The 12,578-nt window shown below is 41.2% G+C and overlaps 1 protein-coding gene across 1 annotated transcript; it reads right to left on the bottom strand.

Moving 5' to 3' along the window:
* Positions 1 to 8,726: 8,726 nt before the first annotated feature.
* Positions 8,727 to 12,350, bottom strand: gphb5 (glycoprotein hormone subunit beta 5). Its single transcript, XM_040137437.1, has 3 exons — positions 12,322 to 12,350; positions 11,228 to 11,426; positions 8,727 to 9,287 (listed from the first exon to the last, which is right to left on the bottom strand). The coding sequence occupies exons 1-3, from the start codon at positions 12,348 to 12,350 to the stop codon at positions 9,096 to 9,098; spliced, it is 420 nt and encodes a 139-aa protein (XP_039993371.1). The 3' UTR covers positions 8,727 to 9,095.
* Between the last annotated feature and the right edge of the window lie 228 nt (positions 12,351 to 12,578).

The following is a 12,578-nucleotide window of genomic DNA, read 5'->3' as shown; positions in this document are numbered from 1 at the left end:
ATTTAGGGAAAAAAAAACCATTTCTTTAAGTACTTACAGCTGAAACATTTTCTCTTCTCCACTCATCAGCGAGTGTTGTCTGTACCTCCATTATCTAAAACCGAGGGAACGACCTCTCACCCGCATAAATGGTGAAGGACCATTCTCTTTATGTATTATTGTTAACATATTCAAGAGATTCGTCTTCCAAAAAGCTAGAGGCACGGAGAATTTATTGGGAAACGGCTTGTTTTAAGGCCCAGACCCAGTCTATTAATACAAATTTTACAATTTATTACAATACAAATGGTTGGTGCAAACTCATTTTACCCCTAACAGATTAAGTAAAATGTTCCCTAGTGTTCCGGAGAGGAAAAAGGTACCTTAGTTCATTGTTTGTGGGAGTCTACAAAGCTACAGCGATTCTGGAAGAGTGCGGTTGAATGTATAAGCCTGATAATTGGAAAGGAAATTCCTTTACGAGCCAAACTCTCTGTATACCCTGAAGACTTTTTTTTTTTAAATCTCTGCAGCAGTCGCTGCTCATTGACTTTGGACTTTCACAAGCCAGAAGGATAATTGCACTATTATGGAAGAACATGGACATATCTTCTGTTGGAATGGGGGTGAAGGGACTGGCAGCCTGTCTAGCCTTGGAGAGACTAACTAATATTGTAAAAAAGGAAAGACAAGAGCTTTGCTCAGTGGTGGAGCCCCTAAATGGAGTTTTTGGCAACTCATAATTTTGAAAGACAAACACCTCTTTGTCCATCTGCCCCGTGTTTCCGTGCAGCATCTTCAGCTGCCTGCCTGACAGACTCGGGGAAGTCACTACACCTGGCTGCTGTTTGCCAAGGAATAGTTCCGGCACATAACAACTCGTAAAACCACAGATATTAATGCAATAAGTCACATTTCTGTTTGTGTACAAATCAACCAAACAAGACATAACGTTAATCATTTAGCTTCAGATGTGTCGTTAGACATGTTTTCACCCTTTGGTGAGAGGCAGGCTAGCTGTTTCCGCCCACCTCCAGTCTTTATGCTAAGCTAGGCTAATCTCCTCCTGACTCCTGCCTCATACTCTAAGTTTCCTTGTGTAGTTCTTGATCAGCAGTAGCACTACGAAGGGATGTTTGTACGTTTGCGTCCCGGTTTTGTTAGTTCCCATTACACACGGGGGGGGGGGGCACGATATGAGTTCCTGCCAAATGCTTTCACTCTATTTCAGTCATCTACAGGTGGCAGTAATACCGCAAGCTTGTAAACATGGACGCAAACAATGCAGGATTTAAACTTTTTGGAAAAATCGGCTTTGCAAATGAGGAAGAACATGCTTTCAGCGTGTTTGTTGGAGGAAACACATGCTGAATTTTGGTGAGTGACACTGAGTGTAAATAGAAACTCCCCAGGGCACCTTTAACGCAGAGACATGAGAGCGAGTGGTGTCAGTCTTCTCAGCTCATGTCCGGCAACAAAGCAAATTAGTGCATTTCGCAACATTTCAAACTATTCTTTAAAATATCTAAACTGGACAATCCAAATAATGTGAAGAATGCGTGTAGTGTTGAGTTTTACATTACATTTATCTGTTTAGCCAACACTTGGCACACGATGCCTGACAGGCCTGTGGTTCATTACCTTAGTTGAATTACGGTTGATGAGCACATGTTGCCAGAGTCACACCGGTGGCCTTCGATGTACTTGTTCAGCACATCTCATTAAAATACATATTAGGTAAGGTTTCACATCACAGTTTCACTGGCTGTTGAGATAAAGAACCGTGTTTTTTTTTTATTATCATTGCTTTGTGTATTTATATTTACTATCTCTCTGCTACTCAATTCCTGCTATGTCCTCACTCCTCTGTTCCTGTGGTCATCACATTATTATCAGGTTACAGACACCTTCACATTTACCCTCCTCTCTGTCGGTTGCTCCTATTTTTGTGCGTCAGTGAAATGAAGTTTTGTTAAATGTTGTACCTCTAGATGAAAGCAGGAGCTCGAACCCCTAAGCTGTGAATACAAAGTGTGTGTGTTTTAGTGTAGCTTTTTTTTTTAGAAAGAAAAGAAGAAAAAGCTTTTTCTGCTGATTTCTGGCTGAGTGGGATTATGCAGTGCCTAACACGCTGCCAGTATAGTGGCAGTGGTGTGACCTCCCGGTGCTGTAATGACATTATTGTCTTATCTCCTGCAGAGGAGGTGGGAGTGCAGTGACTCCACCGCCACCCCTCACGGTTATATTATTTGTCAATGGTATTTAAGGCTGATAGGCTGACAGATTGTATCCAGTGGGCGATCTGTTCTAAAGCAGCAAGGGGGATGGTAAGAAAAACTGTGTGAAAGCAGTCATAGGGATATATTCAAAACTCTCTTTTTTCCCCCATTTGCTTCTGATTAACTACATTTAGTTTTGCTTCATCTTTATTTCCTTTATCAAATTAGCTATTTAATACTGCACTGAAACTTTACTTCTTGTCTATTATCTTTTGTCTATTTTCCCTTATATTTTATCATTCATTAACTTGTTTTATTTTCCTCCTCGGTATGTCTTTAAGGGCTGTTCTCATGCATTTGAATGGCAAACTAACTGCAGTCTCTTTGTCCAAATCAAACGCGTTGCGGACCCGTCCATCCATCCCAGCCTGAGGTTTTGTGTCCTTAATAAAGGGGGCAAATCTGCTCCATCCCAAGTGTTGGTTTGAAGGTCGAACAGTGCCAACTGTGACTGTTAGTGAGGAGCCGATAACTAACTCTGTGTCCACACACTCTGTTGGCCCTCCATCCACGCAGACCTCCTCCTCCAGAGGTTTGTGGAACTAATAACAAGGCCACGCTACTTGCACCTTTGCTCCTGGTGGACGAAAACCATATTTCACATATTTCGCTAGAGGTCATCTACATCTAAATATATGTTGTTTTAGGCATTTGAACAGAAAACAAATGCTTTTGTTTCTCTCGTAAGGACGGACTCTTAATTTGTGCATGAATGTTAGATGAATGTAAATCTCTAAAGTTATGTACATTAAAAGTACCACATTTCCCTTTGAAATGTAGAAAGGAAAGGTAAAAGGTTTATCCGAATGGAAATTAGTAGCAGTACCTCCAAATGTACTTTCAGCCTTTGTTCAAAACCAACAAGGAAACCAATACATTATCACTTCCCATGATTCTTTTCATGATTCCACAGCTGAAAAAAATGCTGTGTGCGGAATTTTCTGCCAGCAAAAGCGAGTTCATCAATCAGCCGTCACCCACGCCACCTCTGTCATATTACGTCTATGGTAATAAAGGCGATAACCATCTACAGTGGGTATGTCCCTGGAGAAATCTCACCTAACAGAGCTGCTCTGCTATTCTCTCCCCCGAAGCTTCGTCATCCTCACAGATCCTCTTTGCCAATCCCACATCCCTGCAGGAGCGACTGTATAATTCATAACCTCAGCTGGTACCTGTCAGGCTGTTTCACAGGCACCGGAGGGGAAGTTGCCCTTAAGACTCGACTGCAAAGGCCGCTCACCTGCACTTGATCCCAACCTGCAGTTCATTAATGAGAAAAAGTGAGAAACCAACCCTGTTTTAGTGACCTAGACTTACAGTAATAGCGTGGGAGAACACTCATTTCTAATGAACTTAAAATGAATTTATTTTAGGTGTTTAACCTCCAGGTCGACATAACAATTTGACGTCAGTTCAAATGCCAGTTTGTGAATAATGTTTCAATCAAGAGAACTGCATTAAAGGTACTTAGTTTGGTTATTTTATGACCTGAAGCATGTTTTATGCTCAAACCACAGCAGAAATAGTCTGTTTCTACTCGTTTGCTTTTGGTCCTAGGATGACCTGATTCGATTTTTCATGTCAGGTTCCCAACATTTTAGCTCTCTTGGCCATGTTTTCCATTTAGAGAATCAAACCCGAACCCTTCTGTAAACCGTTGAACATTTGTTATGGCGTCTCTAGCTTTTCAAGCTGAGCGACCTTCTACACATCATCGGTGGCAGAACTGCTTTGTGGCAATGTCCGTTGCTTTTCTATGGAAAGGGCAAAGATGCTGAACCTCTCAGCAGCACTACACTGGCTGCTTCATGTAATCGGTAGTGCCTTCTTCACTGTTATGACAATGAGGCGAGCAAAGACAGTTTCTTTTTTTCCTGCCGCATATTGGTAATGTAAACCTACACTGCACGTAAACCTCTCTGCCTGTCATGTGACTTTTTGGCCTTTTTGGCAGTTTAGATGTTTTGTGTTGTTGAAATTTTCCTTTGCAGCCGCACTAACTGATTTGCTGACTCGGAGGCACTCCACAACTACCTGACATGTTACCGTGTCATAAAGTAGTTGTGGCGAACGTGTTTAGCAAGCAGTTGCCAACCTGCCCATCCAGCAGACCCAGAGCAACCCTAGCATTCATTTGACAATGGATGAATGTAGGTTCAATATTCATTCTCCTTTTGGCTCTGATCTGTTCTCCGCATCCTGAGAAACATATCTGGCTCCTGACTCGCTGGATGTTCCCCTTAATTCACCAGCTAGTCTCTAACTTTGCCTGCTGTTTGGTGCTGAGCGGGTAGTGGACAGTGGGTTTTTTCACAGCTTGTCTGATGAAAATAGCAACGAGAGAGCGCTGAAACTGTCCCACACAGTAAATGTGCTTTAAAAACCAAAACAATGAGCTAAAAGAGGCTAAAAATCACTATGGATTGGGTTCATCGATACTAGCACTTCCTTCCATATAAACGCAGTCTGTCGAGTCACTGTTAACATGAACATACTGAGTACTGGAGCTTTAAACAGTTTAAATATCTTAGTAGTGTCCTAACGTCACACCGGGATTTTTGTTTACAATCAGAGTAAGAGCATGGGTTGAGATAGATGAGAAATTTCTGAATAGCCCCCTTTAAAAAAAATGATCAAGCGAACACTGCTCATTTCATCCTGAACAAAGGTCTCCGATATGAGTCATCGTGTCTCCCTCTGAGCTCCCACAGGAGGTTGCAGACCTCAGGGTAGGAACCTCAGTTGATGGTTTCATGGTTTCACTAAGAGCCTCCTCCTCCTCCCTCTCTCCCTCTGTGTTATGGTCCTCCTGCCAAGAGCTGTTGCAGCCCCCCACCTCCCCTACAGCCAAAGGAGGAAGTGGTAATGTCAGGAATGATTAGGACAGCGGGGGTCATTACAGCGACTCTCCTGTCAGGGCTGTTGAAGATAACAGAGGTCTCAGGAGAGCCAACAGCCCAGACAGCTGACCTCTCCTCTGTTTCTCCTTTAAACCTCTCCATTTTCTCTTCACCATTAAAAGCCTCTTCAGCACTCACTCAGACAACTGTTTGTATATGCATTTCCCCCCCTTTTTTTATGGCAGTTTGTGGTTCTGTTCTGGAGTTGATGGCTACAAAGAACTGCCTTTGCATATGACACGATAATCAGTTTAATTTTACCAGCTGCACATTGTGGAAGAGAATCCAACAACAATATAACCTATTTATTGTTTTCCTTTTGTTTGGGTCTTAGTATGAAGAAGCAAACTAGGAGGTAAAAGTTCTGTAACTATACAAAACTATTACCATACTGCAACTTAAAATAGAAGCACATAACTCAAAACGAATGGTTATTCAATTATCCCTGGTATTTTAGTAAGTGGCGAAAAAATTAATAAATGGCAGTCGACTGCTGAAGAAATTGAACAGAATCTCAGAACATTTATGATAATGTATGGGTGTGTTTTGGTGACATGATGGTTAATGCCCCCAGCTTGGGTTGTAATTCAGGGTTTGTCCTCTTTGAAGTTGCAAAATCCACTGGCTTTTGAGGCCTTTTGAGGCCTTTTGATTATATCTGCGATCAACTGCCTTGAATGTTGCCACCAACTTACTCCATGCTATGCAAGCTGATATTAAATATTGGTGTGTAGTGTACTTCAGTTCAAAAGTTTGTTTAAATTGAACCTTTTTAGAAAAAATCTGAATTTTGAAAGAGCAATTTAATAGCAGCCAAAAATCATGTTTTTGCTGACCTCTGGTGGCTTCTCATGTTGCTGCAGTGATGTAGGAGTGTACTCCAGTGTGTGTCAGTACACCGCGGCACCACTGTTGGGTGTTCAGCCTGGTATCAAGTTACTCTTTAAACAAGCAAATGCAAAGTCAGTGTTTCAAATTTTAAAAATACATCAAAACAAACTATTTGAGTAATCCAACACAAACGTTAAGTGTTAAACTCTTGGGCTTCCAAAAAAGAATACCACATCAAATCTTGGCTAACCTATATTTGACTTTTCTAGTAAATGTAACAAAAGTGTGATGGGAATAAAGTCTGAATTTTCACTCATTTGTTCACCAAAGTAAACACTGCTCTGTAATTGTAAGGTCACGGGTTCGATTGTTGCGACAGCTCCAACAACAGCTCCAACATTCAGTCTGTATTTCCCAACTTAAGACCCGCTCACCTGCTTCAAGTCATGCAGTTAAGAGCGTCATCTCCGAACGCGTGCACACGGGCCTTAAAGTAAGTAGCTGTAACTTCGGTTTTTCAGGTATAAGGTAGCCCTGTCAGTTGACATTTTAAGCTTAAAAATAAAACACAAAAATCTGTTGCATCCCGGGATTTTCTGTACATCAGAGGATGTATTTCACTCACTGTCACTCACGGTTGGAGGTAACAGTGACCTCAGTCAAAAAAGACCTCCTGGTATTAGTGTATATCAGACTACAGATAGTACTACTAGCTTCTAAAGATGGAGAAGAATCAATAGAACTTCGTGATTATCTTTGCACTAATTATCTGAAGTGTCAGTCATGATGATAAAACGTTCACGTGCCATTTAGATGACCCTATGATTAGGGAAATGCCCGGTGACTCATCGCTGTCATTCTTATTTCTGATTGAACTCTGACACAAAATCAAATTTAGTTTTACTCCGAGCACTTTTCAGCACTGCTACCCATCTGTTATACGGTAAATACGGCTGATTGTTTAAATGTTTTACAGATACTCACACAAAAAAGCTATTGTTATTTATTTTAAATGACCAAGTCATTTTCAGTAAAATAAGGTCCTCTTGTGATGAGGACAGCTCAGAAAATACTTAGAATAATATATAAAATTGAGAGGAAAAATGGAGAGAAAACACAATCAGGCCTCTTATTATGCACCAGAGTTTAATATTTTATTACTGTTTTTTTTTTTAACCCATTTCTTTACTCAATATTAAATATTCAAAACAAAAACAGACAAATTCTAAGATTTTTTAAAAAGTAAAAACTGACAATGATATGTCCTAATGGATGAGTGCATATCAATAGCCATCCATAAATAAAATCAGCACTTTGCAGTAGTTCAGAGCTGAAGTGTAATGTGTGAATGAAGCCAAACAGAGACAGACAGAGGAAGAGGGAGGGTTTGTATCCTGGGAGGAGTGTGTTCTGTTTCCCTCTGAGCTCTTGGGCTCAAACACAGCCCTGCAGCTCTTCAGTGACATGTGAGCACTCAGGGATTACATAAACCCTGTTCTCCTTGGGAATCATGAATAATAACACTTAGCAAGGGCTGATTTCTTTTTGCCCCGACACCGATGACTAACCAGCAGGCGCTTTGGCCTCAGAGCTCAGGTCAGTTAATTAAGCGCTCACAAGCGGTCACGTCATTAGCCGCCCATCAACGACTGATTATTCTTTGAAAGACTAATTATCAATTATGTCAGTTACAGCGATCACAAGCTTTAAAACGGACTGCTAGCTTTTAGAAGGAAAAGTTCTTGTAGATTTTTAAAGGGGTGCTGAGGGAAGTAGGTGACATACACTGATCAGCCACATCGTCAAAACCAGTTACTGGTTGTAAGGATGTGGCTGATCGCTGTATTGCTACATTTTAAGGAAGGTATATTAAATCTCACAAGTGAAAAGAGAAATATTGGTTTAAAAGTATATATTATATCAAAGAAAGTTTAGAGAGATAACTGGGAGGTCGTAGTTCAAGCCCCCATTACAGTGAACATCTGCCCTATTGAAGTGTCCTGTGGCAGGATGCTGAATCCCCACCAGCTCCAGGGATGTTGTTCTGCAGCCAAGGCTGATCTTTGGCCTCCCTCTAGAGCAGTGTTACGAGAAATCACACATTTCAGTTGGTGGGAGAAAAAAAAAACCAAGGCACTGGCTCAAGCTAAAATCACTAACTGTTGTTAGTTAGTATGTTAGTCATTAAAATTATGAAAATTAAAATTACAAAATCAAAATTCAATAGAACAAAACTTCCTTCTGTTTGTTCATTGAATAGCCACTCAAATTAAAATATCGTAGAAATGTATCTTGATGGCTTAACCTGCATGATGTACACCATGATTTGTGTTGTTAGTGTCCTCAGGAATCAAGAAATTTGAGTAAAATATATAATTTGATTTGCTTAAAATTCCATATTTGAGTAAACTCAGTCAATCTAGGATTTACAATGGACCAGATGTACCAGTGTTTATAACTAACCATACCTCATAAACACATTCACATTTGTAATGACCAAACTGACAACATTTTGTTTATTCAAGCAAATATAAAAAATTCAAATTAAAAAAAAGACCCTGAAAGAAAGTGGCTATGCCTTACCAAAAGTTACCCTAAAAATCATTTTTGTCAATTTAAAGAAAATTACATCTGGATTAAATTTTGAGCAGAGCAGAAAACTAAACAGAAACATTTTTACAAAGCTATAGAGCGTTAAAGGTGCTATATGTAAGTTTTTTGCTATTTGCTAAATTTACCTAATTTTTCTGGTGGCTGTTTTCCTGTAGAAGACAGTATGTGTTCTGAAACCCTCTTTTTATAGAGAAAATATCTGAACAGTTGACATAAATTTAACAGGCAGTGCCAAGGAACCACAGTCACAGACAAACTTTAGTGGAGATTAAATTCCAGCTACAGAATCGGGAAGTAGTTTGAATTTCGAAAGCTAGCATTGCTGACTAGCAACGTTTTTATGTGATTGTAGCATTTTACAGACTATTCTCATGACATACGTGTTGTCTGTAGACCTCATCGTCCAATTTTCCGATTCCAGAGCAGTTATTAAAAGCAAAAGTGTAAAAATGTTAAAAACAAAAACAATTTCTGCCTGTTCAGACCTGTGTCACACAGAGGTTATACATTCAGTGGTGCTGGTCAGACAGACCCCACAGCCACATCTCAAGGCCACGGGGTAGGTGTACATTGGGTCGACATTCGGCTGGCAGTTGGGCAGTTTCACGGTGACCAGGCGGGTCTCATTGTAGGTACAAACCCGCTGGTAGGACTCAATGTAGGGAGGGTCCAGGACAGGCTTCTGGAAATACAGACCAAACACACACACACACACTGAATCTCTGATGGTTTTGTTTTAAAGGAACAGGGTTGCAAATATCTCAGATATAGTGTGTGATTCCTCAAAGGGATAGTGAACATTTTGGGAAATACACAAATTCGCTTTCTTTTCGAGAGTTAGATAAGAATATTCACATCACTCTGATATCTGTCCATTACAGACTCTCTCAACTCAGAAAGAAGGCAAATGAAGGCATTGCATTAAACATGTTAGTACTTACAAGAACTAAAATGTTTAATGCATTTCCTACTCCATAAAACATTTGCAGAGCGTTTTTAAAAATGCTTACAAAATTTTTTTGTTCAGCTTGTGGTGTTTTTTTTTTTTCCTCTCCAATTCTACTGGCACTTTGCTACCTTTTTACAGTGCAATGCCACCACCAAATATTGGGGGGAAAAAAAACACGTAGCATGCATCTAAGTCCTTGCATGTGTACTGGTTGGACACAAAATATAAACAATACATGGGCCTGAGCCCGAAAGCATTACCCTACAGCACCACATGGGCAAAAACTCAACTGGGTGACTTCAAGCTACAAACCAACCTGAAGATTAGACTGTTTTCTTTGTCACAGTAGCCTGATGTGAAAAGAAATCCATGTCATGAGACTTTTCGTATTTAAGAAATTGTTTTGTTCAGCTTGTCATTATTTGCTCATAACCTCCCTTTTGCTATCAAGCCGTGTTTGACTGGAGATTTGTTACACTCCTGCAAACCGTCTAGTAATTGCTTGTAGCGTTGGTGTTCCAGGAATCGTATCTTTTTCTGCTGTTGCCGTAATTAAACGTCTGACCGGATCATAACTTCGGATGAACGCGCAGGAGGTAAGATTGTAAATCCTGAAACTGGGTGGTTGTAATTAGAGACTGTCCTGTGATCTAAGGTTCATAGATTTGCCCGCCGGCCCCGCTAACTGTCTGTCCTACAGACTGTTCCTAAAGCAAGACACCGACTCCCTCCACTGCGTTCTGACCTCCCTGTGGGGTAGAGCAGACGAAAAGATGAGTCTCCTCCCCCAGGGGATCCGAAGAGTATCACAAAACAAAGCTCGGGCCTGCTGCACACACCAGCTACACTGCAATAATAAAGCAGAGAGAATCCAGGGCTTCCCAATGCCGCTTGTCACTGGCCACAATAAACCCGATGAAACTTGAGATTTCACGGCATTCTTTTGGTCATTTTTTTGTAATCAGTATCCGGTGACTTAGGAAATCCAATTGTGTCTTTTGTGCACCTGAGGCATTGTTAAGGAAAGCGCTGCTGTCACTTCAATCTCTGGATTCCACACTGCTTTCCATTCTTGCAGAGCGTCGGCTCCGTTTCAGGGCATGCTGCTCCAAAAGCCTTCTGTCCTCCTCCAATCGCATGCAAGATTTACACTTCAGGCAGCCCCTATTTACTATGTGACAATAATGAAATCTTGATAGGGTAATATAAACACAGAGTAGGTTTGTCTTGGACATCTCACATGCACATGTGTCTCTCTATCTGTTCATGTATTTGTCCATCTATTTACTGTATCGGTCTAGCAGCTGAATCCCCGGTTGCATGCACACCTGACCTTGGACTGACCTCCTTGCAGAGGGAGGAAAGCAAAAACAAACTTCCTCCATGGGGATCACCCGTCTCTCCGTATCTGTATCTAAAGTATTTATCTCGCCGTCTTTCTGCCTGTCTGTCTCTCCATCTGTGCCTTAGTCCGTCCGACTGGCTGAACCTGCATCTAATCCGTCATCTTCTTCTTTTCTCTTTCTTCCAGTGTAAGCTGATGCAAACAGCAGGCTATTTTTCTTTTGTGTAAAGTTGTCAGCTTTGCTTACATCGCCTCTCTGTATAAACACATTTACACTCCTCTTCTCTCTGTGTGTGCAGTACAGTAGCTTTCAACCCCAGCTGCTCACCTCCCAGGTCTCACAGCGCCCCCAGCAGGCGTCAGTGGTGATGTGCAGGCCCCCGCAGCCGGGTTTCTTGGCCAGGAAGGTGAACTCCCGGACTGCACAACCAATGAAGCGCCGCAGATTGACAGCTGACACCCTGTGGAGGGAGTCTGGTTGAAGAGAGATCCAGAGTAGAAACCAGCAAAGCACCAGTGCAGGTCTCCTGAAGGCGAGAAGTTGAGATACGTTTAAAAGAACATGCTGAGATATGAAGAAAAGATTCAGATAAATGAGAAGAGGCTGTTTAAAGATGGCTTTTTAAGTATTTTCAGTCAACTTCAGGTTAGAGGTGCGGGTACAGAAGAAATCTGGATAGATTTGTCACTTGTTCAGGAACACTGAAGCAGGTAGAGGCTGAATCCCTCATCTTGTCTTGTCACAATGTGTATTTAAAACTAAATCCAATATTTATTTTTTAGATAATTCATAGGCAGAAGGGTTTTTTTTTTTCAAAAATAAGCCCCTGATGTTGAATTAATTTCCTTCAATGTGTATTTTCCCGCAGTGACTGTCTCACCGTACATTATCTGTTACTTTGACAGACTTTAAAAGACCATATGAATATAAAGGTTTTCGAATGTAAACTACAGTCTGGTTGACTCGACTGATTTCTCTTTGTTCTGACTACTCGTCCATGTTGGCCCGAAAGCTGAAGTTCATCATTCGGAATTCATTCTTGACCTTGGCAGCAGCAGTTGGGAAAAGTTTATCCAAAAGTTCCATTTAGTAGCTTTTCTGGAGCTCTCGGTCGCATCACATCCTCTGAGAAAAAAGTGGAGACTTGCACATCATCTATTTGAGCATGTCAAACTCTGTCTGCTGACGATCATGTGATACGATCAAAAGGTCCACAACTACTAAAACGAACTAACTAACTAGCTGACGACTGAACCCACCTTGTGGCGTGATTGTCTTCTCAACTGCTGCTATCAAGGTTACAAAAGAGCTTTGAACCTGAGCAGTTATATTATTAGTTTTTGATAAAGCAGTATTTTTACTGAATAGCTTATCCTGGTGAAAGTAAGCCAATCGAAATAGTCTTTTCTGAATGTACTCACCCTTGTGACCTCTTCCTTTGCAGCGTCATCTTAGCTGTAACTCAAACCCGTTGTCCCGCAGGCAAAAACAGGGATTAAATGTGTTGACTGTTGAATAGACACTAAAGTACAATGACACACTAAAGTTTAAGCAGGTTGCCGCTGTCAAACGAGCAGCTATTCTCACACTTGTAGCACCCGGGCCTGTGGTATCAGCTCTGAAGCTGCTCTTTGCCAGTGTGGACGGCTAACATGAACCACAGTGCTTGTCACTGTAT

Source organism: Xiphias gladius, chromosome 10, assembly GCF_016859285.1.
Source record: "Xiphias gladius isolate SHS-SW01 ecotype Sanya breed wild chromosome 10, ASM1685928v1, whole genome shotgun sequence".
Taxonomy (NCBI): Eukaryota; Metazoa; Chordata; class Actinopteri; order Istiophoriformes; family Xiphiidae; genus Xiphias; species Xiphias gladius.
This window is presented reverse-complemented; position numbering and strand designations above follow the sequence as displayed.

What these genes read in the sequence shown, in the direction of transcription:
- gphb5 (XM_040137437.1), bottom strand. Translation starts at nt 12,350, where the DNA reads ATGACGCTGCAAAGGAAGAGGTCACAAGG. An exon ending in CAAAGGAAGAGGTCACAAGG is followed by an intron (nt 11,427 to 12,321) that starts GTGAGTACATTC and finishes TCTCGCCTTCAG; the next exon opens with GAGACCTGCACTGGTGCTTT. An exon ending in GGCGCTGTGAGACCTGGGAG is followed by an intron (nt 9,288 to 11,227) that starts GTGAGCAGCTGG and finishes CTGTATTTCCAG; the next exon opens with AAGCCTGTCCTGGACCCTCC.